The sequence below is a fragment of the Tyto alba genome, unplaced genomic scaffold (assembly GCF_018691265.1).
Source record: "Tyto alba isolate M040663 unplaced genomic scaffold, T.alba_DEE_v4.0 Super-Scaffold_39, whole genome shotgun sequence".
Classification (NCBI taxonomy): Eukaryota; Metazoa; Chordata; class Aves; order Strigiformes; family Tytonidae; genus Tyto; species Tyto alba.
The window spans coordinates 2,938,753-2,964,565 of NW_024881314.1; the positions used below are offsets into that span (position 1 = coordinate 2,938,753).

A 25,813-nucleotide genomic window follows, 5' to 3' on the forward strand; every position below is an offset into this window, starting at 1 on the left:
GTGCACAGGGCTTGGTTGTTGGAGAGAATCATGTGCAAACTCAGACAGGGCTCTGAAACCCTTGCTCATCTGTGGCAGGAGGACACCGGGGCTTTGGCGTGCTCAATCCTGAGAAGCATCTTTCTGGCTGGCGTAGTGTGGCCAACAAAGGTGGTGTTTTCTGCTGGAGGGGTGTGGGGATGTGATTTGACCCAAAAAGCTGCTGTGGCTGTGTGTTCCAGCCCAGACCACCTTGCCCAACCTCTGGTCCCCACCACTGGGGACATGGAGAGAAGAAAGGACTCAGCAGTTCCTGGAAAAGAGTCATGAAAGCTGGCAGCTCTTAGATCACCATCTTTAAGAAACCAGTTATTATCTGAAGTCAAAATAAGATGTGCTTTGACCCACAGTAAAGCTGGAGCAAGACAGTAGGTTGAACAGGTTCTCCAGCCATAGCACGTGTGTCTGACTTGCTTTGGTGATTGGGAAGACAGGGTGAGCTCCTCACTAGCACCCACCCTCTGTGGGGGCACTGGTGGGGCGATGGGGGCAAGCACCAGCACCCTGACCTTGTCTGATCAGATTAGCATTTCTTTTTACATATCTGCCTGCCAGAACTAGCATTAAATAATAAATAAACATATAAAAACATTAAATAGAAACTCCCTGCATTCAGGTGTCCAGGTGTTCTCCCTGTTGCCCTGTCCCCCAGCACTCCCAGTCTCGAAAGGCTGGGCTGGGGACCCACTGGAGGATAGGGATATTGCCACCCCATGGGGACAGATGCAGCAGCAAGACCCTCATGCAGGCTGTGGGCTCCCCCCATTTGTGAGGATGATGCTGGTGATGCAGGCACAGATGGTGCAGGTCCAGGCCATGCAGGCAAGGAGGATGCCAGTGGCAGGAGATGTGCCCAGGCAGGGATGCAGGCAAGCAGGTACCAGGAGGTGGCTGCTCTGGCTTAGTGATGGGCTGCTCCTGCCAGGAAAAGCCTCCAGAGCAGCCACCCCACACACCCAGCGAGCTGCTTTCCATATGGATCTCCAAACATCAGTTCCTCTGTCGAGGAGATGGGCAGGGGGGTGTCTTTGCTTGAGATTCACTGACTGAGACCTGGTGTATCCACTTCTCCACCTAAGGTGTTGTTTTTCCCTTTGTGAGGAGGGGCTGAAAGTGGAGGAGAAGGTTTGTGCACCTAGGAGATGTACTGGGGACAGGTCTAAACTTCATTCTGTTTCCTAATTTATTATGCCTCTGGAGTCTGCCTAGCTCTGAAACATCTGAATGTTGTTTAAATCCAAGGGGTGACTTTTTTCCCTGTAGGCAGAGCAAAGGGAAGCAGATTCAGCTCCTCCATGGAAGAGCTTCACTGCTCTTCCTGCACTGGGGCTGGTGGCACTAAAACAGTTTGCAAACACAACCTTTGTCATAAACAAGGGTCACCGTTTGCTTCTCCACCCACAGCAGTGTGCCATGGTACTGCTGTTGACTTCAGCCTCTCTTGCTGCACCGAGAAACATAATGGAGTTTGCCAGAGAAAGGATTTTTGTGTGGTTTGTTGTTGGGCTCATTTTTCCTCTCTTGGCCAAGACTCAAGAATTTTCTGAGTAACTTTTCAGAGAATCTGCTCCAGCAACTCAACAGCAATATGCTCTGTTTGCTTTTTATAACATAAATAAATCTGAAGATCTGCCAAGGAGGAAGGGGGGAGGAACCCAGGGAAAAGCAAAGTGATGGTGTGAGGAATGCCTTTTGGCAGAAGTGTCTGAGTGAAAAAACGAGTGCGTGGACAAAGGAGCACTGAGAGTCGCTGGGACAACCAGCAAGTTCATCCCAGGGAGGCTCAGCATCTCCACTTTTACAGCAACGCTGCAGACAACAGGCTCTGGATTCCTTTCAAACCTGCCCGCTAAGGTAAGGCTTAAACATTCTTCTTAAAGCAAATAAAAAATGTTATTTAGAAGGTATGAAAGCATCCAGTAATTAGTAACACCATTACTAATACTGGGTGAGAATACGAATGTGTAGGTGGGACACTGGCCATCTTTCTAACAGGCTGAGTTCATCTTGTGATTAAGCTTAGTAACTGTTTAAAGGCAATAAAGTCTTTTTAACTTAACTTTGATACAAAATAACACACAAATTGAGCTCAGTTTACCGCAGAGGTCTATTTCCAGTTTTTCTCTGTACTAAAAGAATGCAATAGGTTCGGCTCAGCTCAGTATTGTAAGTAATCCAGCACACATGAGGAACAGATTTTCCCCCCAACATTCAATGTAAGATAAAGGTTGAATTTTAAAAGTCTTCTGTCCATCTTATGCTCTTAAAACTTCCCCCAGAAATAGTGAAGGAGCAAGGAAATCAGTTCTGCCACATTTCCCTCTACTGCCCAAATTTTGCAGCAGCGCTGTTGGGGGTCAGGCAGCACTGTGGGGTAATGAGGAGGGGGGACAGATGGGACATCTGTGATGGGTACCTGGCGCAGCTCTCCATCCCTCCCAGGATCTCCTGAGTGTGAAGCTGAAAGTCCAGGGGTGTGTCAGCTTGTCGGGGTTACTCTATGTGACTATTAAAATGAAGGACAAACTGGAAACCTGCTTTAGCTGTGACAAAATCCCATTTCAGCTGTGGAGATGCATACAGGTGACACACCGTCTTACACCTTGCTTCTGTTAGGTGAAAGAGCGACCAAGCGCTTGCAAGTTTCCTTTCACAGTTTCCTCAAGGAGATCTAGAGATCATTAGCACGGGCTAAATTTAAGTTTGTATACGCCTGGATTTAGTGAGATCATCTGTAAGAGAGAAATCTATTCAGAGTGATGGCAAAATAGCAGATTTCTGACACTTAGACAATGTTCCTGCCCCATCCTCCCGACGGCCCATGCCAGCGCGTGTGTTTGCAGCACATACCTGGGGAAGATCATTTCTTGTAGCAGCTTTTCCAGCATTTCAGTGCCTGCTGCCTTGTTACAGCAGAGACATGCCTCTCCTGTGGGCTGAATATAAATATTTGGAAGAAGATAAACTCTGTCTTGCCTGTCAGCACTGTGAGGTGCCATCCCCCAAAGGGAACAGGACAACGTAAAACCTCCTTCCGTATGACAGGAAGGTTTGAAAGGATTAGGTCTATAAGTGCTCTGATATTTCTACCCGAGACTTCACTTATTGAAGATCAAGATCTTGTTTGAAAGCATATTTTAGCTATGTATGTGACAGAAGAGCAGTTTGGCTATGTGAGTGTAGCTCTTTCACGTTTGGGTACTTTTGCTCATAATTATTTTACTGATGGTTAATATGGACATAGCTCATCTGCAAAACTTACTCTGGCAGAGAGCTTTATCCCTACTTCTTTAAGTTTCTGCCACCAGCATTAATCCAGGCAACAAATCCTTGTTTTGCTTTGACCACGTCTTTTTAAGGATGCTGCCACATCTTTTGCAGTAACACACCAGTGCATGCTCGTGTCTACCTGTTTCTCCCTTGTTTTTCATTAATAACCCTGACAACAACAGCTCTCCAGACACACTTCCAAGAATTTGTTCTCTTGTAGCTCTGAGTCGTCTTCAATAGACGCTGTTTTCTGTATGAGCTCAGCTCCCACCGCAGCCAGGAGCTGCTCAACACTTCTTGGTGTGAAGCCTATAACATGTTAAAATTACATGCAAAAAAAAAATTTGGTGGTTTTAATTGACCATATTGTTGTCATTTCTTGGATATTAAAGCCACCCAAGCCAATTAGGTCATGTAGTCTGATCTGCCATTTTTTATTTCATAAATAACTCCTCCCAGCCTTACCATGCTACAGCACAGAAGTGTGAAATTCTGGTTATAATCAGTGTCTTACCGTTGAGCTGCGAGGGTTGGGAGTATGTGGAGGACAGCGAGGTCTCCTGGTCCCTCTGAAAGAAGCTGTGCCGCAGGGCTGGCTTGTGCTCAGCGCACAAGGTCTGGGTTCCTTCAGCTCTCTCTCTTACAGTAAAAAGGGAAGGAAAGTATCACTGTGCACATGCAAAGACCGTGCAAATAAAATCCCTCACTGCTGTTGTAGCTTTTGTTGTATTTGAAAGTAATTTTTTTAAAAAACTGTAGGTTCAAAGATGAAGACACTTCAGAGAAATATGAGTGTATTCCAGCAAACTAAAATTCTCTTATGGAAAAATGTACTTATCAAGTGGAGGATGAAAATGCAGGGCTTTCAGGTAAGCTAAAAAAAAAAATAAAAATGTGAGTAGCTAACCATTGAGACTGTCCAATCCCTGCCTGCCCCTATACACCGATTTCTTTTTGTAAAGTTAAGAGTTAAAGTACTTCTGAAAAGCCTGGCTGGTAACAAACACTTTGAGACTCTACTTTTTTGACTGATAATACTTCTGTCTTTTATGTGACATATGAGAGCGCAGATGGGCTCTTTGAGCAGAGTAATTTACTGAGGTGACAGGCACGATGCAGAGACCTTGTTAGCTAGCCAGCATCTAAGAAGCTGGTGTGACTGAGTGCCTCTTGTTTATATTTTAATCCCACAGAGAATATGCTCGTACCCTGTTGTATTATTAAACTCCCTTCTCTGCTCTCCCCCTTCCCTAGGAGTGGATGCTGTCTCTGCTCTTTCTGCCGCTGACGTTCATAACGTGCATATTCATGATGAACATCCGCTACCCCGAAGTGCCTTACAGCTACCTCGGGCAGTTAGATGATCCTGCCTATGACGCCACTGGGGTCACCATCGCTTTTACACCCATCACTGTGACCACAAGGCAGATAATGAATAAAGTGGCCCTGAACTCTGTAATGACAGGTATGTTTTGCTTTTTAAATATTTGGCTTTGTCATTATTTAACCTATTCTACATGTATTGTGGTTTAGTGGTTCTCCAGCATCTTTGGACAGTAGACAAAATTTATCCCAAATCCTCCATTCTCAAAAATATTTTTTCTCTAGTATTTAAATTACTAGTGAGACCAGAGTGTGCTTCCGAACTGTAAAGCTCTACCTTACCTGATATTCACTATGTAGATAACCTTGGTAAGACCCCTGGGTTCATTCTTTTGAGATAGACTTCTCAACTGGTAAAGCGTGAAGTATTTAAAGGTGCCACCCTGTCCAGTGCAGGGAACAGGAAAGGAAGAGTTGCAATGCCAAAAAAGAAGAATATACAACCAGTGCCTGTGCACACATTTCTAGACCTACTGAAACTCATTGCAATATTTTTCTTACACACTACAGGTATAAAATTAGAGGCGCTGGACAATGAGAGAGCCCTGGAAGAAGCCTGGATTTCAAATAAAGAAATTATAGGGGTTGTATTTAAGGACAACTTCTCCTATTACCTAAGGTTTCCTTCTGAGAATGTGGCTATTCCAAATGAAAACTTTGGATATATAGGTAATACAAAATGAGAATCTATGGGTGGGTGATTGTCTGGTATGGATAGGCATCACTTTTTTGAAATAATCCATATATGTTAAGGGATTTAATAAATTGTTAATTTTTGATTTTTTTTTTTTTTTGTCAGTGGGCCACTGTCTATTTGAAGAATTTCCCATAGTGCATATGCATGCTTATTATCTGCTTTTTAGTGAAAACCAATTACGTTTCACTGCTCTTACCTGTGATGCCCTTAACCTCTCACCCTTGCAGATAACTGTTACAATTTCTCATCGCACTACTGTGACAGCCCAAGGTATTGGTACAAAGGCTTCCTGTCCCTGCAGTCCAGCATCGATGCTGCTATTATAGAGGTAAATTGAATTTATGAGCTGATGTAGGTCTCCTGTTATTTTAAACTTGGTCCAGAAAAGACAAATTGTTCTGTGGCAATAGCAAGGGATGTGCTTGTCAGAAAATTTTGCAGAAAAACAAATATTTTAAAATACTCAGCCATCTGAGTATTACTGGCAGTGACAGTGAGAACTTGAATGCACTTGGCAGTTCCTGCAGAAAAAGACTGCTTCCAATTTAATTTTGGAGATTTGTACTAACTTTCTTTTTTCTTCAGAATGACTATTTCTCTTAAAGGCTAGCCACCAAGTGTGATACCTTTATTTTATTTATAGTATTTCTCAGATACCAAGGAAAAGGCAGTTCTTGCAGGAGACTGGGATCTTTCTAGTATGCATATCTGCTAGATGACTTGGTTTCAAAGTAGGCATGTCTGTCATTTCTTGTCTTTCCAAATTATTCCTCAAAAGTATACCAGGGTCAGGGTCATTCCTCCTGGCTGTGCACCTCCAGCTGCCCAGGCTGCTTTCATGCCTGGGGAGAGAAACAGGATCTTGGGGATCATGAGTCATTTGTGTGTCTGGATCCGTACCTCTGGATGGGTGCTGAAAGATTTATCTCTCTCAATAGAAAAGTGAGGGTGTCTATAAGAGTTGCAGACACAATAGTGAGTGAGATGAGCCCTTCCCATAGGGCTTTATTGCATTACTTGTTGATGTTTTCTATAGAGTTGCATCAAAAAAAAAAAAAAAAAAAAATCTAGGACTGATGAATCAGAAAGTTCCTATATAAATATGCCTCACTGTAGAAAATAGTTAAATACTAAGATGTTGACCTTGAATTCCTTTAGGTGGTGGCAAATCATTCTGTCTGGGGAGAAATGAAATCAATTGCTGGTGTCCGTATGAAGTCACGGAGTGTCATCTTCTCGATTACATTAGAGTATGGTTATTTCATGATTACTGTCGTGATGTGTTTCTCTCCGTTCATGTATTTCTTATCCATGAATGTTGTAAGAGAAAAGAAGAAGCTCAAAGTATTGATGAAGACAATGGGGCTGCAGGATATTGCATTTTGGTGAGTTCTTTTTTAACTAGAGTATCTGTTTGCCAAAAATCAGTATGCTCTTGGGCATTTGTGCAATGAGCTAGTAAGTGAAATGAGTTCACAAGTTTTCCCCAGTACTCTAAGGACAAACCAGAAGGCTTGAGCGTGGCAGCTGCATATTCTTCTTCCTTAGGTGTTTCCTCCTAAAGTGGGTCATGTTATCTGTTCTGCATAGAGTATAAAAGAATTGACCTTGGGGAATAATTGGTATTTTAATTTAAAATGGTTCTGCCGTGCAGATGAAGTTGTAACAACAGTTCTTAGTTAAACAGAAGTGTAATTCCACCTTTTCATCCTCAGGCTCTCCTGGAGTCTGCTCTATGCTATTTATGTGATGGTCCTCTCCTGCCTGATGACAGCTCTCGTGGTGCATGAGGCTTTCTACCTCAGCAGCTTCCCTGCGGTCTTACTGCTGTTTTTCCTGTACGGCCTAGCATGTGTAAGTCAGGTTTTAAAGCCAAATTTTCTCACCATATGACGTATTACTATGACAATGAGGCTAAAGGTTACTCCAGAGCTTTTTTCACAGTGCTCAGGATTGTATCCTTTGCATGGTCATACTAATTGAAATAGCTGAGCGGATTCTCTGACTCAGCAGCAGTGATTTGAATTGCAGGCTGGAGGTCTGACAGGCAGTAGGTTGGCTACAAAAGACCTGATTTGAAACTCTCAGCTATTTTGAAACTCTCAAAAAGCTTTCATGTATTTTATTGCATGGACCCAGCTCACCAGTGATCTGTTTGCCTGGCAAAGGGCGGTGTTACTGTTAAAGATATTTATTTCCTTCAGTGACTGAAGGAAACTTCTGTTCTTACAGATCCACCTGGTTTTCATGCTCTGCTCCCTCTTAAGGACCTCCAAACTCGCCGGTTCCATGGGGTTCCTCATCACCTTTCTCTTCGGATGTGTGAGCCTCGTAGTGCTGATAGAAAATCTTCCAGATCCATTGAAGTGGTTTCTCGGGCTCTTCTGTCCTTTTGCATTTAATGCTGGCATTGCAAAGGTATGGGGCATGTTCTCTGCAGCTGAACCTCCTTAGTAGTTTTCTGCCCGTGGCCCTCTCAGTGGGACAGAGTACTTTTTGTCACAGACAGTGGTGATAAAAGATCCTGCTGTACTTCACTGATAGAGAAAGGCATAGGGAGTCGTAGTCCTCATTTCAAAAGACCAGCTTTTCCACATCTGTAAAATCTTCAGGTTACTTCCCATTCACATCCACGTCCTGTTTTGAAACGTCCATGCCAGCTGAGCTGCTGTTAGGCAGCAGAGAGGCGCTCCAATGCCCCTATCCTATTTCCTGTTTGAAAAGATAATGAATGCAAAGAAAACCACAGCCCTCATCACAAATAATCTGCCGTTGTGCACTTCTGTAGCGTCCGCGTGAACCCGAGGAAGCCCCGGCGAGCCCATTGCTGCACACAACAGCTCCATTATCCGCCGGGGCCAGGCCCAGGCAGCCGGCAGCGGGCTCGGGGACATCAGCTCTTCACCACCCGGTCATTCCCCTCTCACTACAGCGACTCTTCCTGGCAACAGAGGCCGTGTAATCATAATTTGAGTTTTCTGTTGCAGTCAACTTTCCTCCATCCCCGCTTTGGATAATTCTGTGCAGTTTCCCAGTTTTCCATCAGTCATAACTCCTTAGCTCTAAGTGATGCTTTCTAGCTCCAGTTATTTAATATTTGATTTCCTGATATATATAAAAAAAATCTGCCTGGGAGAGGAGATTTCTGCACCAGCAGAAAAAGAAACTGAGTTCACTGCTAATTTACCATATGGTTAAATCAATTGCTATGCAAAATTATACTGTTTTCGTCGTGACTCTGTCACGTCAAGGGTGCCAATATGTTTCTTGAATGATTCTCTATAAAACTGTGATCTTTTCTGCTACTTCTGGATTGTTCTGGAAAATTAGGAAAGAAAACAGAAGATCTCTGCATGGAGTAAATTTATTTCCCTTCCTCACTAGAAAGAAAGGATGAAAAATTGGTTGGCGCTGCAGATGATTTCTGGGTTAACAAAGTCAGTTGCATCCATGGTTTGATGGCATGTGCATAGTTTTCCAGCCTGAAAATTATTCTTCTTTGACCTTTATTTCAGGTTTTCCACTTAGAAAAATATGGATTGGGTTTCTCTTTTTCTAACCTTATGGAGGAATCATACTTTTTATTTTCTACTTACATTATGCTGGTCTTTGACTCAGTCTTGTACATGCTGTTAGCTATGTATTTCGACAAAGTTCTGCCAGGTAGGTGTGATTTATGCTTAAGATCATACTTTCTTCTTTTATACTTTTGATTTATACAGATTGCATGTAATAGCTCCTCAAGGAAATGATGGGCTGCTCCATTCTCTGAGTCAACCAAAATAGGTTTTGGACTAAAAAAAAAATGTATTATATCACTGAGTGGCTTTTCTGCACCTGGCACACACTGGTAATTCCCAAATCAAAGGCAACAAAGTATTTAATGGTTTTTTTATTTCTAAATATACTGCTCTTGAACTGTTTATGAGAAAATAGTGTAATGGGATGTAAAAGTGTCTGGGACAATATTTGAATTCATTAAATAAAATATTGAATTCATTAGATATAGCCCTGAAGCCAAACTTCTTGTCTTGTCTACCCCAGCTCCAAACTTCTTCTCTTTACTGCACAAAGTACCAATTTTGAGGCAGCCAAGTACTTATTTAGAACCTCCTAAATGGTCTAGGATGGTGTCTTGGTTGTGGCTTTGCTTAATGACGGGTGATCTTCTTTGCTTTCCTGTCAGGCAAATACGGCATCCCAGATCCCCCTCTTTTCTGCCTGAAGCTCTCGTACTGGGTGCGGAGCAGGAGAGGCTCCGCCAGGGAGATGCCCAGAACAGCAGCGAGTCCTGAGGAGCTCCTTGGTGATGACGTAGAGCCGGTGCCCTCAGAATTCATGGGAAAGGAGGCCATCAGGTTAAGAGAGAAGGAATTGCTGTTCATGTTTTTTGAGTTGGGTAGCTTGGGTATAACGCTCCCGCAGATCACTGCTTCTGCCATCAGCTTTGGTTTGACTTATCCAGACAGTTTTTGTGTTCGTAAGGCTCCTGCAAAACATTTTGTTTCACAAAGAGAAGTGAGAGATAAAATGCAGATGAGATAAATATATAATTCAGACTGATCATTAGTGGTGAAATGCAGATAAGTTCAGATTTTTAAAAATAGCAGGTTTTTTTTTGCTGCGGACTTTGTTAAATGTCCATTAGGGACAACAAGGAGAATGCGGGGGGCAGCCCATTGCAAAACAGCCATCTGCTGCAATGGGCTTGACTTCGCAAGGCTTGGAGCTCCAGTATTGAGTGCCAGGTAGTGATACTCCTGCCTGTGTATAGAGCACGCCAAACCCTGCCGAATCTCAGGGTCGCTTCCCAGGACCTATTATTTTCATGCCATTGCTATCATTTTAAATAGAGGTCCATAAAAATGAAAAAGAGCACCAGGGAAGTGTATTTACAGGAATCCTGAAATAATATCCCTCTTACCTTCCTTTTAGACTCAAAAATATTAAAAAAGCATATAAAAAGAAGGACAAGAAGACAGAAGCTTTAAGAGGTATGAAAGCTGTGATATTGATTCCTGTTAAGAGGAGAAAAACAGTTGTGCAAACATTTCAGTCAGTCAAAGAAATAAAACAATATTTGCATTACTTGAAAATTTATGTAAAATATTAATTGGTGTGACTGATTACTATTTTATTCAGTTTTTACTGATTTTCCATTTTTAATAAGAGTAAAGAGAAGAAAGATTTTTTTTTTCCTATTGTATTTATATCTTTTCTGTTAAATACAGAGCAGCTTCCTATGCCTTTAGTTAAAGTTTTGCAGAACTTTGCACCACATTGCTTAGTGCACTTTTGGCTAATTATTGATACTTAGTTCCTATATTTCTTGACTTGTCTTGCCTTCAACAATGAGTTAGAGGCAAGTCAAACCTCATTTCTTCTCAAACTTGTTTTTTGTTTTCATTTTAGGTTTGTCTTTAAATATTTACGAAGGTCAAATCACTGCCTTACTTGGCCACAGTGGGGCTGGAAAGACAACGCTGTTAAACGTGCTCAGTGGACTCACTTTGCCTTCTGAAGGTAGGATGGCAAATGGTGAGATGGGGTGGGCTTGATACAAAAGCTGTAAAGACCGGTTCGTTCCACCTCATTATGTTTATTCCTGCAAGCAGGCTCTGCAACCATATACAACTACAAACTCTCTGAAATAGGAGATAGGGAAGAGATTAGAGAGATGATTGGCATTTGCCCACAGTTCAACATACAGTTTGAAGTCTTAACGGTGAAAGAAAACTTGAAAACTTTTGCAGAAATCAAGGGCATCAAGTCCAAAGAGGTAGAGCAAGAGGTGAGTGTGTGTTCCCCTGGAAAACATCACTGCGCAGCAGCGTGAGGCTGCAGGCAGACCCCACGTTTCAGTAAAGGCTCCTTTTGCACTGGGAAGCTCAAAGAGTCCACCTGGCTGTGTCTTCTGAAAATCAGAGCTGGTGTTGAGCTTTGACCAGGTTAGTAGACAAGCTTGTGGGCTTGATGCAACCACAGTGATCCCTCTGCTCAACCCAAAGAGATGAGGGGACGTAGCAGCCCCTGTAGTGGGTTGTCAGTGGTGGCAGACCTCAGTACATGCTCTTAGAAACTGTGCCTTCAGTCCCAGCCAGAGCTCCTTCATGGCTAACAAAGGACAGCTGGTGCTCAGACAGAACATCTTTGTGCTGTTCTAGGTGCAAAACGTTTTGGAACTGCTGGATATCAGTAACATTCAAGACACTCAAGCTGAGAAACTGAGTGGTGGGCAAAAACGGAAGTTATCCATTGGAATAGCCATGCTTGGAAACCCCCAGGTAAAGCAGCAAGCACGGCTCTGTAATATAGGGAATATTCAGGTCCAACATAACTAAAATCTTACACATGTACTTGGCTATGAGTTCATGCATGATTTTAGACCTCTTTAAAGCACTCATAGTTATTAAAATTGATAAATTCAATAATTTAATTTCATTAAATTCATAACCTATCTTGCTAGTCTAGTTTGAAAGCAGATTGATAGTTCCCTGACCTCTTCACAGCTCCTGGAATAAGTGCCTTTATATAGAAGGTGTCCAGGGACTCTTGCCTTCAGGACCTGAGGCTTTCAGGGGAACACCAAACCCAAAAGATGCGCAATTGCTCTGGGAATGAGGAATGTCTGATTTCATCCTTTCCACAGGTCTTGTTGCTGGATGAGCCAACGGCTGGGTTGGACCCTCTTTCCAGGCACCGGGTGTGGAGCCTCCTCAAGGAGCACAGAGCTGGACGGGTGATCCTCTTCAGCACCCAGTTCATGGACGAGGCTGACATCCTCGCCGGTAAGCACAGGCTCAACCTGTAGCATCTCAACCTGTAGCATCTCTTCAGTATAACCCTGAAGCAGAAAGCCTGCGTGAAGTTCAGTTGCAAAACCAGTTTTGAATGACTGCTCTACAGTTTAAATTCCTTTATTTTTCTCTTTCTTTAGACCGCAAGGCTTTTATCTCGCATGGGAAGCTGAAGTGTGTCGGTTCTTCTCTGTTCTTGAAGAAGAAATGGGGGATTGGCTATCATTTAAGGTATCTACTTCAGCCCCAGCAACTGCTGTCTGGGAACATGCATGTACAAGGAGCCACCAGAATAACTGTAAGGGGGAAATTTTAGAGCAGATGTCATCAAAACAAGAAAATTGACTGAATGAATATTTAGTTAAATTAACTTAAGCGGCACTTTACTCCAGAGTAAGGAATGGATAAAGTATGCTAGTCTTATTTTTATGCATCTTAGCAAATATAATAGTGGTTGTTGTTTGTTTGGGTTTGGTGGTTTGTTTGGGTTTTGTTTGGTTTTTTTTTATTTTTTTTTTTTTATTTTTTCAAAACTAAGCATCTGTTTCTTTTCAACTGAACAGGATCCATGTCAGTGACTCTTGTGACTTAGAGAACATGACATCTCTGGTTAAACGGTACATCCCCAACGTCATATTCTCAGGACACAGTCAATATGAGCTGAGATATAAACTGCCATTAGAAAACGTGAATAAATTCCCAGGTAACGTATATTAAAATAATTGAGGATTGTCCATAGAGATAAAAAAAATCACAGATGTGGGGATAGAGAAATGAAGAGGGAGATTTTCTACAGGAGTCACATAAGGACAATAGAACTTTTGCATTTTGGTTTTCTCCCCACAGTTTTAGCATCCATACATTTAAGATCAAAATGTACAACAAATGCTTTTCTGCTGTTTGTAATGTAAAACCTATCAGGCTAAACTGGGCTATGTGTGTCCCTGAGAGTTTATTTTTCTTTCTGTTGAAAGAGAAAATGCCGTACAACTGGTACAGCTCCACACCTGCAGTGGCACCAGGCAGACCCTCGCGCACCGTGTCCACCACACTCCGTGTGATGGTCCCACAGCCCTGCTGCCTCAGAGGGTGCATGGTCTGAAGTGCTGGTGCTGCGTAGAAAAACATCTTAAATGAGCTATGGATCTGGTAGTTTTGTGTTCCTCCAGACCCTTTGCATCGTGGCAGCTCACTGCTTTAGCCTTTTCCCTGTCACTGGGGATGCTCCAGTCAGGTTGACTCAGTTGAACCGAAGTCTGGTCTGGAGATATATGCTCACGTTTGAAACCTTGAAGGCAATTGTATTATCTCTGTCCTGCAGACCTGTTCAGTGGCCTCGACAGCTGCTCTGACCAAGGAATTATCAATTATGGAGTGAGCATGACAACCCTGGAGGATGTCTTCCTGAGACTGGAGGGAGAAGCCACAGTGGATCGAGAAGGTACAATCATGGCTCCAAATATACAATCCGCAGCCAAAGAGAGCGGCTGCTTTGCAATAACCCCTGGGCATGCCTCCAACAGTTGATGACTAGGCAGCTCTTAATTTTTCACACATTACAACGTAGAAGTTGGTCTCAGACATAAATGTGCACATGGAAAACTCTCTGCAGATGAGCACGTCCTTGGGGAGGAGTGGGCAGAAGCAGGACCGCGATGCCCCGATGAGATGGAGTTGGGCTCCCTGCTGCTCTCTGGCACGGGGAAGGCAACAGTCAGTGGCTTGGCTCTCTGGAGGCAGCAGGTCTCTGCCATGGCACTGGTGCACTTCTTAAAGCTTAAGAGTTCGGTGAAAAACCTGCGGTCAATGTAAGTACCAAAGTGATTGTCTCTTGCAGATCTGGAACTGGATACGGTCACAGCAGGGGGGGACAGTTTTCACACCCCTGTTTCAATGAGTGTTTGGATTAACTGATATCAGGTCTTGGCTATGAATGATCTTGGTAATCTGCACTCAGAGGAGAGGAAAGCTTCCTAATTTCCAGTGCCAGTAATATAAAGTCTCCTTTTTGTGCATTTTCATTTCTATACAGGGCGATTTATGCAAGGGAAACCCATTTTCTTTCTGAAGAGTCATTTAGAAACACTTTAATTTTAGATGGAGGAGGAAGTTTTAAAATAAACTAGTGTATACAGAGAGAGGAGAGAAAAATACTGCTTTCAGATTTCCTCTTTAATTTTTTTAAAACTTCTCTCACTTTGTTAGTGTCTGAACTCATTTGGTCACATTGGTCTTCAAACTGGCATTTCCTGGTGGGGCACAAGAAACATAAGGGAGATGCTGGTTTATAAAAAACTTATATCTTAAGGAAGTCAGAAAGGCATTTCATGGCCCTAGGAATTAGGGCACTCCAGATCTGAGGTCCTCTCCCTGCTAAATTTTGAGGACGTTTGTAAATGATCAAGGTTCGAGACTTCTGAGAATAAAATTGCCAAACATTTTTAACAGGAAGAGCGTTGGGTAACCTGCATATAGTATACCATTCCAATACACAAATGAGTTCTGCTGAATACCTGTTTTCAGAGTGTTTATTCATCTCTTTCTTAATGTAGTTTGCTGCTCTATATGGTTTTTCTGCTTCCTCTGGTTTTGCAACTGTCCCTGGTTGCTGCCTGGCAGAGCGTGAGTGCTTGGGAGCTCTCGTCTGCACGGTACTTCTTGCCCCTGGGGAAGAGGGCTCACTTGGAGACGACCAGCCTCCTGGTCCACAACAACACGGGTGAGGGGATGGAGCCTTTCCTCATCATTTTCTGTTCTGGGGCTTCTTGCTGTTGTAAAGGAAAATAAGTGAAAGAGCAGATGGCTGTAGGGGTTCTAAGGGGTGATGAAGGTTTGCGTGACAGAAGAGCGTGAGCACTGTTGTTTTTAAAGGGTTGTGAATGAAACCCACTTTGGTTTCAGCAGCTGGTCAGATCCTGATGCAATGCTGTGAAAGGGGATATCACAGCAGATGAGATTAAAAGGGACTCAGTTCTTTCCCTGCCCCAAAACCAAACCTCTATCCAAACAATTTCTGTGTTTTCAGAATGTGGGATTCTCAAACCAGGTACCATACTCCAGTAAGGGCTCACTAATGCTGGATCAAATTAATGGTCTACTTCCAGGATTTTACCTTCTACATTCCTATGAGTGGATGCTATTTTATGTTATTTGTCCACAGTATGATACTGTTGGTTTCATCAGACCATCACAAAGGAGAACACATTTTGTAGCAATTCAGCAAAAGCAGAACAAAAAAAAAAAAAAAAAAGACAATGTGAAAATTCAGTCAATGAGACTGATATCCATTAACTTCACAAAAATTAATGTGTGATGATCCACCACATATGTGCTGTCTGATATCTACAGTTATTAGACTTTCTCTGTTTTTGTTTGATGGTCATGGATTTTTAAAAAAATCCAAACCATCAAAGACTCTTTTGTTGTTCAGTATTATGATTCCTCTGCTTTTGGCTTTCACATCAGGCACAGGCATTGAAGACTTCATCCACATGCTTGAGAGCCAAGATCTCACAGTAGAAATAAGTGAGGAAAATATCACAGAGGAGCTAAAACACAATGGGGCTATAAAAGTGTCTCGCAAAGGCCAGGTGAGGATTTTTGTTCTCCTCCTCCCGTTCCTTCCCAACAATTGAAAAATTAAGCAAGATGCACTGTCTGTGGGTGGTCCTATCGAATAAGGCCCACAGGTTCAAATATTTGAAGGTATTTTAACCAGTAAACTACATGCTAGAGACGACCTTATCTCCCTCATCTTCCACCTCAAACTTTACATTTTTGTAGCACAGTTATACTGCCTTCCAATACCTCATACTTTGATTTTTAGCAAACAAGGCATAAGCAAAATTATTTCAGGCCTGGATTCTCATGGTATGCTGCTTTTCTACTGCTTCTCTGCAGATGACAAAAGCTGAGAGTTTTCATCCTGTTTTCTTGCTCTCTGAAGAGCTACAGGTTCACTGTGTTATGCCACATGGAGGCCATCAACTGCTTCCCAGTGCTTGTGAACGTCATCAGCAACACTTTGTTGAGAGCCCTCAATTCCACCGTGCACATTCGGATCTGGAGCCATCCCTTTTTCTCCGTAAGTCAGAGCCTGGCAGCCAGAAGGTGTCAGAAAATAGTTTTTAAATCTTCTTAAAGTCTCAGTATGTCATCAGATTTTAATGGGAAGCCACATGGGGCTGTTTGTACCTATACACTTACCTTCCTCAGTGGTGGCTCTGGAACCATCACATTTGACTTCAGGAAAACTGAAGGTAATTTTTCACTTGCAGGTCTTGAGGGTTGCTGAACGAAGAGGGTGGCTGGGAGGGTTTTTTCAGGATATTCCTCATTCTCTACATCATGTTATTCAAGCTGTGGCCCGTAAATGACAGCAGAGACAGCTTACCACAAGTCTGGGATGGAGTGGGACCTGCACCACTCATCTCTCCTCACCAGTGGCAAGCACTTTGCAGCTCAATGGTTTGGGGAAAAACTTCCTCCTGCCAATATTTAGTTTCAGATCCTACTTTGTGTTCATACTGCCCTGTACTTCATGAGAAACGCAGTAAGATGAATTGTGGCATCTAACCATTACATTGTGGATATTTTCTACAAATTCTTTGTTCTTCTGTTTTCAGATAAATGATGCACAATTCTGGGATTATTTTCTTTCTTTTTACCTCACTTACATGCTGTTGTTATTCCCTGGGTTTCCTCCTCACTTTGCAATGGGCTACATGCAGGATTACAAGGTAAATTTCTCAAAATGGAGAAGATTTGGGGTGGGCAGAAGGGTTTACAACTGCAATGCCACAAGGATGTTTGAATATGATGGGCAGCTTGAGGCTTTTTTTCTCTGGATTGCCATGAGCAGCTTCGCAGACAGCACAAAATGCTAAAAAAGAGGCGGAATTTTATCCCAGCATGGAAATGGTAACAGCTTTTTGTTAGCTTTTTATTTCCTGGAGCCATTCCCTTGGATGCAGTTGGCCAACCAGTCACCAACATTAAACTGCCCTTTACATTGTGCCTTCCCAGTTGGGAGCTTGTGACCAGCTACGGATCTCGGGGCTCTTTCCCTCGGCGTACTGGTGCGGCCAGGCACTGGTGGACATCCCACTGTGCTGGCTCCTTCTCTTCTCGATGTTCGGGCTTCAGTTCGCAATGAGCAACAAAATTTCCGGAGGCTTCTACAGCCTCTTCTTACTGGTACGTCCCATTCTTGTGATTGCTGGTTCACTAGGGAGGGATTGGGGTAATATTTTGAGCACGTGTAGGTGTAGCTGAGACACTGCGGGTGCAGACAATGCTGGCACATCCACCTCTGGGTCCCCAGATGCTTTCTGACCTTCTCCTTGTTTCACCTCCCATCATTTGGGTTTCCCCAGCTGGAAATAAAAGGCAGTAAATCTTGCTTTGATATACTCCTTTACACTTAGCAGTAAAAATTGTGGTAATTTCTGAATGCCCTGATTTTAATGTATGATTGTTTACACTGAAACAGATTGCTATATAGAGGTTTCTGGTTCTTTAGATCACTCAGCTTTCTCCAATGAAAGCCCTTTTTTTCTGTAGATCACGGGTACTTTTGGCTATGGAATTTCTATTGTTCTCTTCATCTACTTGATCTCCTTCATCTTTCGCAAAGGATGGAACTGTGATTTTTGGTCTTTTATCCTGATAGTGGTAAGAATATGGCTAAATAATGTGCTGCAGGGTTTACAGAAGTGTATTTTGAGATCTTAAGGATGAACTAGAGATCAAAACACCAAGTATAGATGTAGAACATAAATACGGACATATGTTTTATAGCAGTCAATTCTATATTAAATTTGTGTCACCATGTTCTCTTCCCATAATCCTGCTGTGGCATGGAGACACACTTGTATCCTACACTGATCTGGTGCAGAAACAGAAGTAAAATAGTTATTTATCACTCTGTTCGACACCTCACATTCAAGAGAAGGTGTTCAGACATGAGCCATCGGGTTAGATGCAGATATCCTAAAACTGACCAGGGAGGAGATGGGTTATTTGGCATGAACCAGGATGGGCAAGAACGGGGTGGGATCCCATGCTTCATTCTTCTGCCTGAAGCAGCCCAGTGTCTGGGAAGAAGTTTCCCCAGCTGACCCAAACCATCAGCCTATCTGCAGGCAGAGACAGCTGAGGACCTCCTGAACCCTCACTGTTTCTGATATTTGTATTTCTTGTCCATTTTTAGTAACTTGACAGGGAATTGAAAAGGTAGACCCACACAATTTTTAAAACCAGTGAGGAGCATAACCCTTTCCATGAGCTAAGTTACATTATTGTTTTATTTTTAGGTATGCTTTGTTTCTTTTATCATCAGCAGAGTCCTGGATGTCTCAGTCGACACTACAGTTTCCCTCTGTGTTGTTTCTCTCCTGATTCCTGTGTATCCACTGCTGGGTGTAACGATCAGCTGCCACCAGGTAAGCGGTGGCACTGGGTGAGGAGAGGCACCTCACCGTAAAACAAAACTATGTGTCCTTGTGAGCAAAGTCTGGGAAGTTCTATTAGTTTCCTCTTATGAGGGGGACTTTCCAAATGGCTAGAGCACATCATTAGATGACCATTTCAGATCAGATCTAATTTTTCCAGCTGTTTGTTATGGCTAGGGGCTACTTCTCGTGCAATTGAGCTGTGACTGTGGATTGGGTAAGCCCTCTTAATTCTTTCCATGCGGAGTCGGGCAACTTGACTTGGGCAATTGTAAGAGAAAACTTGAAGTTACACATTTGACTTTGCATGGAAACTGAGTGAGAATTAAGAATGCTCACAAGGCGCTTTATTCCATGTCAGCTGAGGGTGGTTGTGGAAAGTCAGCTAAGAATTTAACAAAACCTTCCAGCTACATGCAAGACCATTTATGAGCCAAAAATGACTGAGGAGCAAAGTCCAGAAGAGACTCCTCCTCTGTCCTGTCCCACGCTACCTCCACCTCTTCTCTGCTGGACCACAAAGCAGAGGAGACCAGATGTTTCCCTGTATTAGGCCATTACCCCCAGAAGGACAGAGATATATGTGCTGAGTGCCACGACACTTTCTGGTATAGGAGTGGAATGCCCAAAGCCAAACGTCTATATTTCTTCATCTGTATGGTGAATATTTTGGGTAAATCAGAAGCTTTTGTATATTTTCAAAGTATTTGTTGTTAGCTTTCAACTCTACCAAAATTAGTCAGCATTATACCAAAGAACTACAGGTCTTCATTGTGTTTTGTTTTGTTTTGTTTTGTTTTTTAACTCTTACAGATTTTTATAGAAGACTTTGAGGTACTTGGTGTGACTCCAGGGAATGATGTACTAATAGCTGTCTTTGCGGTAAGAAAACATTTAAGATTGTTTTTATTTAGGAATGTGTGTCTCCTAAACCCCATCCTCAGTTACGAGGAAGCAGGCAAGAACCCTGAGCTCATTCCATGCGGAAGGATGATTTTGGTGGGTCTGCTGACAGATTACCCCTCTGTGCAAAAACAACCTCACTCCTTTGAAACAGTGAAGGGAAAATGAAATAAGCCCAGGTCACTTAATGCTTCCCTGTTATTTTATGGATTGTGTTTTTCTTCTACCATTGGTGTATTCAGCAATATTGGTAAGTGATAGTAGAGTTCACAGCCTTCAGGTTTACCCTGAGTTTAGGTGTTAGCAGATTTTATTTTCTCATACTGTGTTTTCCACCCACATATTTTATAACACTGCCACCATCTTCTCAGTTTCAGCCGTAGTAGGATAGAAGGCAAGGCTGTTAATGTGGCAACCTCTTTTTTTCAGCCTTATATCCATTCTGTGGGTTTCATTTTTCTTCTTCGATATTTGGAGCTAAAATATGGAAGAACAGTTCTGAGAAAGGATCCAATATTTAGGTTTGTATAAACATATATGCACCACAGGCACATGAGAAATCTAAACTCCTACCACATTGTTTTTCCTTGAAGACAACATTTTGATCAGATATCATTGCCTTTGTGTCCCTATTTTAAAATATTTTTTTTTTATACTGGTGATTTTTTATTACTAAAATAGTCGCCTGAATATTACTATGCTATGATCATATAAAACAGCTCTCAAGTTTGTTAGTACCTCCACACGGTGTTGCCTGTGCTGTGTGGATGCACCAGCTTGGTTCTTTGTACAACACAGAAACATTATAAATATTAAAAAAATAATAAAAAATAATTAAAAACCTGAAGGAACATTGAACCAGAGGGATATTCATTCTTGGACTATCCAAAATGCTTTGGTGGAGAACAAGGGTAAAGAACAAAATGCTAAGACGAATCTGGTGGGTTTGTAGGATTTGCCCAAGAAGAGAAAACAGCCACCAGCACCCTGAGGAGCTCGAAGAGGAAGATGAAGATGTTAAAGCTGAAAGAGCAGCAGTGAGAAATGCCATAGCAGCTCCAAGTCAGGAAGAGGTACAAATAAGTGTCGTCCTTCTCATTTTATTTTATACCAGTAAGAAGTCCACTGTTAAAAGACAAACCACCAAATATCAGTAAGTGCAGGCCAGTGCTCTGGTTGTATTATCCTCACTGGAAAATTGAACTCCCAAACGTACACTGTGGGTCCCCTCAGGACAGAGAAGAAAGCTGTTAAGAGGAACGTGGACAATAAAGCGTCCTGTTGTACCTCATATTCCCAGGGAACTATAAAACAAACTGAAAAATCTTTAGAAGGTTTTCTGCCTTTTTTAATAGAAAAATATTACTGAAGGATTAATGTTATCCAATATAATAGGCTAATCTTTCTTCTTCCTCCTTGCTTTCAGAAATCAGTCATTATTGTCAGCAATCTGTGCAAGGAATATAAAATAAAGCAAGCTGGTTCAGTCTTTAAGAAGAAGAAGAAAATGGCCACCAGAAATGTTTCCTTCTGTGTTAAAAAAGGTGAAAACTGGAACTGTTCTCTTAGACCTATTTTGGACCATACCCAGAGAGTTAATTCTCTACAGATTCTCAGTTATCTGAGCAAGGACATAAAGGTCAAATCTGTTTGCTCTGTGGTTAAGGCATGCTTAGTCTGTGGTTGATGTGTTATTGAACAGTGGGATGTGGATGCATCCTATTAGTTACCTTTGACTCTTTGTTAACTAAAATAATGTAGCCCCCTCTCTCCAGGACCAACTTCAGCAGTCGCTTCTGAGAGACGTGGGAGTGATGCTTAGACTCACAGCATCAGTTACAGTCAAAATGTTTAATTTTATACGGTCTTTGATTTGAGCATGCTCTCTTTTATAGTTTTTCTTTTTTTTGTGGGACTGTGCCTGATATATTTGTTGAATGGGGAATATTACTAAGAAATCATATGTATTGATTCCAGGAGAAGTATTAGGACTTCTGGGGCCCAATGGAGCTGGTAAAAGCACAGCTATCAAAATGATTACTGGAAATACAACACTGACTGCTGGGCAGGTAGGAAGTGTCTGGAGAAAAGGGATAGGTTCGTGATAAATGTGGAAGTGCAAACTTTGCCCCTATGTTACGCTATAATTTCTTTTAAAGCATGAGCACTGATCAAGGTTTTAAATTAATTAATTTTGCTATTAAATTAAATAATGTATTAGGAAAAAATATTGTGACCTTCTAAGCTTAACTTCTTAACTTCTAAGTCTGACAAGCAGTTGCATCTACCCCAATTAGCCATGTTCATATTTAGAAACCATGTAAATGAGGGTTACAAAATCACTCCCTCGTTCTTCGGGTTCCCTCACCCAAAACCCAGTGAAGCCCATAGCCTTCCCCTGAACCAAACCCTTGCATCTGGGCAAGGCCATGTGAGAGCCAACCCATCAGCCTGGTTGTGCAGGTGCTGATGAAGAGGGGAGATGAAGCAACCTCCCACCTCCAGGACCACGCGCCCGCCTTCCTGGGCTACTGCCCGCAGGAGGACCCGCTCTGGCCAGACCTCACCGTGCACCAGCACCTGCGGGTCTACGCGGCCGTGAAAGGGGTGTGCAAGGAGGATACAGCTGCTGTGGTCAACCGGTAAGGATGGAGGGTGTTTCCAGGGGGTTGGTCGATGTTTTATCCTCTAGTCCTCGGGCATGGGGAGAGGACCAGCAAGTCAAAATTCACGGTGAGCCAGAGGCAACCTTGAGAAGAACTCAGGAAATGGAACTGCAAAAGTGATTTTGCACTAAATGTCATGATTAAGTGAGTGGGTTAAGAAAATCTCCGATTTGCCTAAGTGCATTTAGTGTGGATGAATTTACCACTAATGTCCTTTTAAATATGTTATCTTTAGGAAGCATTTCTAAAATCTCTGATGTTAGAGCTTGGCACTACAAGAAAGGGTGCTTAAGTACTGCCTGCTCAGCTGACACTGGCAAGGCAGAATGGATTTATAATTCCATTGACATTAATGATAGGCTTAGAAAAGAGCTTGTGGCTTGTTCAGTACAGTTTGCTTCAAATATTCACTTACATTTTAATAACACAATAAATGTTTAATGAAAACAAGCAATCAAGAGCAAGGGGAAAAAGGTTCCTTTTTCTTATCATTTTGGGAATCCTTGATGAGAGTATCAAGTTGGGAATAACAAATGCGTGTTCTTTTTTCACTTGTTCCCTTTCCCCACAGAATAGTGAACGCTCTTCAGCTGCAAGACTATTTGAAAAAAAAAAACAGAAAATTATCTGCTGGGATAACCAGAAAGGTGTGTTTTGTCTTACCTATACCGAGCACTGCAATGCTCATAACACAAATCAAAAATCCTCTCTGTGAGTGGAGGGACCTACCTGTGCTCTGAGCTACCCAGGAGAGCACCGTGTTGTTTCCCGTGGTGGGGTGGTGGAAACCAGCCTTTTCCAAAGCCACGTCAGAACCTTGATTCCCACAACTGAAGCGATGCTGTCCGCAGCTCTCCGCAGACATAGTGCCAGGGACTGCCAGAGATTTGACTCGAACCCCTTTCCCTGTCACAGCTGTGCTTCGCGATGTGCATGCTGGGCAACCCGCCGGTCCTGCTCCTGGATGAGCCATCAACTGGCATGGACCCCAACGGGCAGTGCTGTGTCTGGTGAGTAGGACCTCAGGCACTGTGCCACCACGGTGGTGAAGGGGTTGGAAGACAAGAGTAGATGCCTAAGGCTAAGCAAAGAGTGGTTTACCCCGTCCGCGGTTAGTGCTGTTCATTATGTGTCGGTGGTTTTCCCAGAAGCTCCATTCTCCTGATTTTCTCTACCTAAAGCACAAGCAAGGAGAGAGAACAAATATTTTACCTTCATCCTCGTTGCAAACTTTAGGTCAGTCATGTATGGGATCTGGAGGGATTCATAAAGGGACTGGAGTCAAAACCATCTTTTTTGTCATTATTTCAAAGTATTACCATGTGCATATCGGTCTAAAGTTGCTGTACGTACAATTTTTACACTTGTTTTAGGGGAGAGGCATTTGGAGGGAAAATGGTATAAGAAAAAGTGTCTGATATTCCTAGGGAGTGCTAGCTTTTTTTTCCCCATCTCTGGTCCTCAGGAAAATGATTCGTGCCACCCTGAGAACCAAGGAGACAGGAGCCATCCTGACGACGCACTACATGGAGGAGGCGGAGGCGGTGTGCGACCGCGTGGCCATCCTGGTGTCGGGGCAGCTACGGTGGGCGGCACTTCGGCCGGCATGGGGCTGAGCTGGGAAACAGCCCACGCAGCAACAGAGACTTCTCCTCCAGCCTCACCTACCTGGGCCCACCACCACGGGCTTTAGGAAGTGCTCCTCGTGATTTCACCAGTGCAATTTGGGAAGGAGCAGATGGTGGGGCACCAAGGGTTTCACGCTGACGTCTCTCTTTTTTTCCTCCCTCCCTGCAGATGCATTGGGTCCATTCAGTACCTGAAGAACAAGTTTGGCAAGGGCTATCTACTGGAAATTAAGGTCAAGGATCCAGAGCACACTGATCTTCTCCATGCTGAGATTTTGAGGATTTTCCCAAGTGCAGCCCGTCAGGAAAGGTAACTATAAAATAAGAGATGAATAGTGGTTTCAACACTACCTCATCCCTAAAAATGTACCCAGTGTGATGGCCAGACACAGGATCTCAGTTGGAGAGGGTTGAACAACTCAGAGTCCCTGTTTGGGGATTTGATTTGCTGATGTCAGCACATCCAACCCTGCTGTGATCCCTGCAGCAAAACGTCCACACATCCAGCTCATAGCGTGACATAAAGTTTAGATCCCAGAATCTCAATACAGAGCAAGACTTGCCTTTTCTTCTTTTTCTTCAAGGTTCCCCTCTTTGCTAGTCTACAAGATCCCAATGGAAGATGCACTGCCCCTGTCTCAGTCCTTCTCCAAGCTAGAGGAAGGTAAGAGCAAAACAAGTTGACTTTTTGAAAAGGTGGAACACAGACTGCTAATTTTCGACTCTCCTTCCATTTCTCCACAGCCAAACGGAACTTCAACCTCGAGGAGTACAGCTTCTCTTTGAATACTTTGGCTCAGGCAGGTGGTTTCAAGGCTAGACGTTCTGTAAAGGCATAAGCAGGAGCAAAAGCCGCAGTGAGACCTGGGCCGGTGCAGCAGCAGAAGGCTGCGCCGCCAAAAAACTGCTTGGGGGTGGTGGGAGAGGGCTCCTTTACTGGGAAAGTGGTGAAAAATGGGCTGGTTTTCATCACTGTTGAGATTTAGCATGGTGGGAACAAACCTGGGCAAAGTGTTGCTGCCTGTCTCCGTTCAGTCAAGACAGTCATGCAGCACATCCAAGGGATGGATGCCCTTGGTAGGTGCCCAGGCTCTGTGGCTGCTCCTGAAGCAGCAGGTTACTGCTGCTTGTACAAGGCTGGTGGTCAAGGTGAGGAATTTTTATGGCCATCCATTGGTGGGTAAAGCCTACTCTTGGTAGGTAAACCCGATGCCTCTCAGCAGATTATACCAGAGAGCACAGGATTCTCCTCTACTGTGTACGTGCTCCCTACATAAAGCTACTTCACATACCTCTCAGAGGGGTTGCAGAGTTGTATCTCCTGTAAAGGAGCATCACAGTGTCTAGTGAAAGTTGGAGAAATCATCAGTTTTATCTTTCCCATTTCAGGTGTTTTTGGAACTCTCCCGAGAGCAGGAAAAGGATAACTTTGATCTGACTTTGGATGGGACTTTCGAATGGAAACAACTTCAGCAGGAGGACTGTTAAAGATCTAAGATGCTCATTTACACATTACTCAGTATTATCCTAACTTGTGCGATACTGCACATATTTACTACCATTATCAGCGTACCAAAAGAGGAGGAACAAGCTCTGCCTTTCCAGCAAGCATCGGCTGAAGGCTCCTCTCCGATGCTGAAGACATTTCTCCTGGACTCTGCAGGTGTCTACAATGAACCCTACCCCAAGCTGCATTTCCAATGGCTGGTTGATGAAATAGTGTCTGCACTGGTGAGAGCAGCGTGAGGCTGAGGGACAGAAAAGTTTGCAGAAAGAAGAGTCATAACCCATCTCTGGGGATCGAGGCTCTGCTTTGCTCAGTGGATCTGGGTGCATCAGGGAATCTGCACACACTGCCAGCCTTCCGGGCTCCCCTCCCACCAACGTGTGGAACTCTTTGCCTACGATGTGTTTAAATACATCTTATTGAAATTTGCACTCTATTTTTATACCCTTCCAATAAATGTCTCTATAGAAA

The 25,813-nt window shown here is 43.2% G+C and overlaps 1 protein-coding gene across 2 annotated transcripts; it reads left to right on the forward strand.

Annotated features, from left to right (window-relative positions):
- Nucleotides 1–1,693: 1,693 nt before the first annotated feature.
- LOC104359123 (ATP-binding cassette sub-family A member 10) lies at nt 1,694–25,813 on the forward strand. Of its 2 annotated transcripts, XM_042802553.1 has the most exons (39): nt 1,696–1,893; nt 4,069–4,178; nt 4,564–4,774; nt 5,203–5,361; nt 5,617–5,717; nt 6,548–6,774; nt 7,105–7,243; nt 7,622–7,807; nt 8,905–9,052; nt 9,576–9,747; nt 10,325–10,383; nt 10,802–10,912; nt 11,005–11,180; nt 11,554–11,673; nt 12,039–12,177; nt 12,327–12,417; nt 12,750–12,889; nt 13,508–13,627; nt 13,799–13,994; nt 14,739–14,905; nt 15,652–15,776; nt 16,133–16,270; nt 16,812–16,925; nt 17,212–17,382; nt 17,749–17,859; nt 18,501–18,629; nt 19,452–19,520; nt 19,971–20,062; nt 20,494–20,614; nt 20,968–21,085; nt 21,519–21,610; nt 22,005–22,183; nt 22,779–22,854; nt 23,123–23,217; nt 23,673–23,792; nt 24,005–24,145; nt 24,420–24,499; nt 24,580–24,635; nt 25,225–25,813. In XM_042802553.1, exons 2-39 carry the CDS (start codon nt 4,077–4,079, stop codon nt 25,321–25,323), a joined length of 4,890 nt encoding a protein of 1,629 aa, XP_042658487.1. In that variant the 5' UTR covers nt 1,696–1,893; nt 4,069–4,076; the 3' UTR covers nt 25,324–25,813. The 2 variants fall into 2 exon arrangements, with proteins under 2 accessions (XP_042658488.1, XP_042658487.1); XM_042802554.1 differs by lacking the exon at nt 24,580–24,635 and having other exon boundaries at nt 1,694–1,893.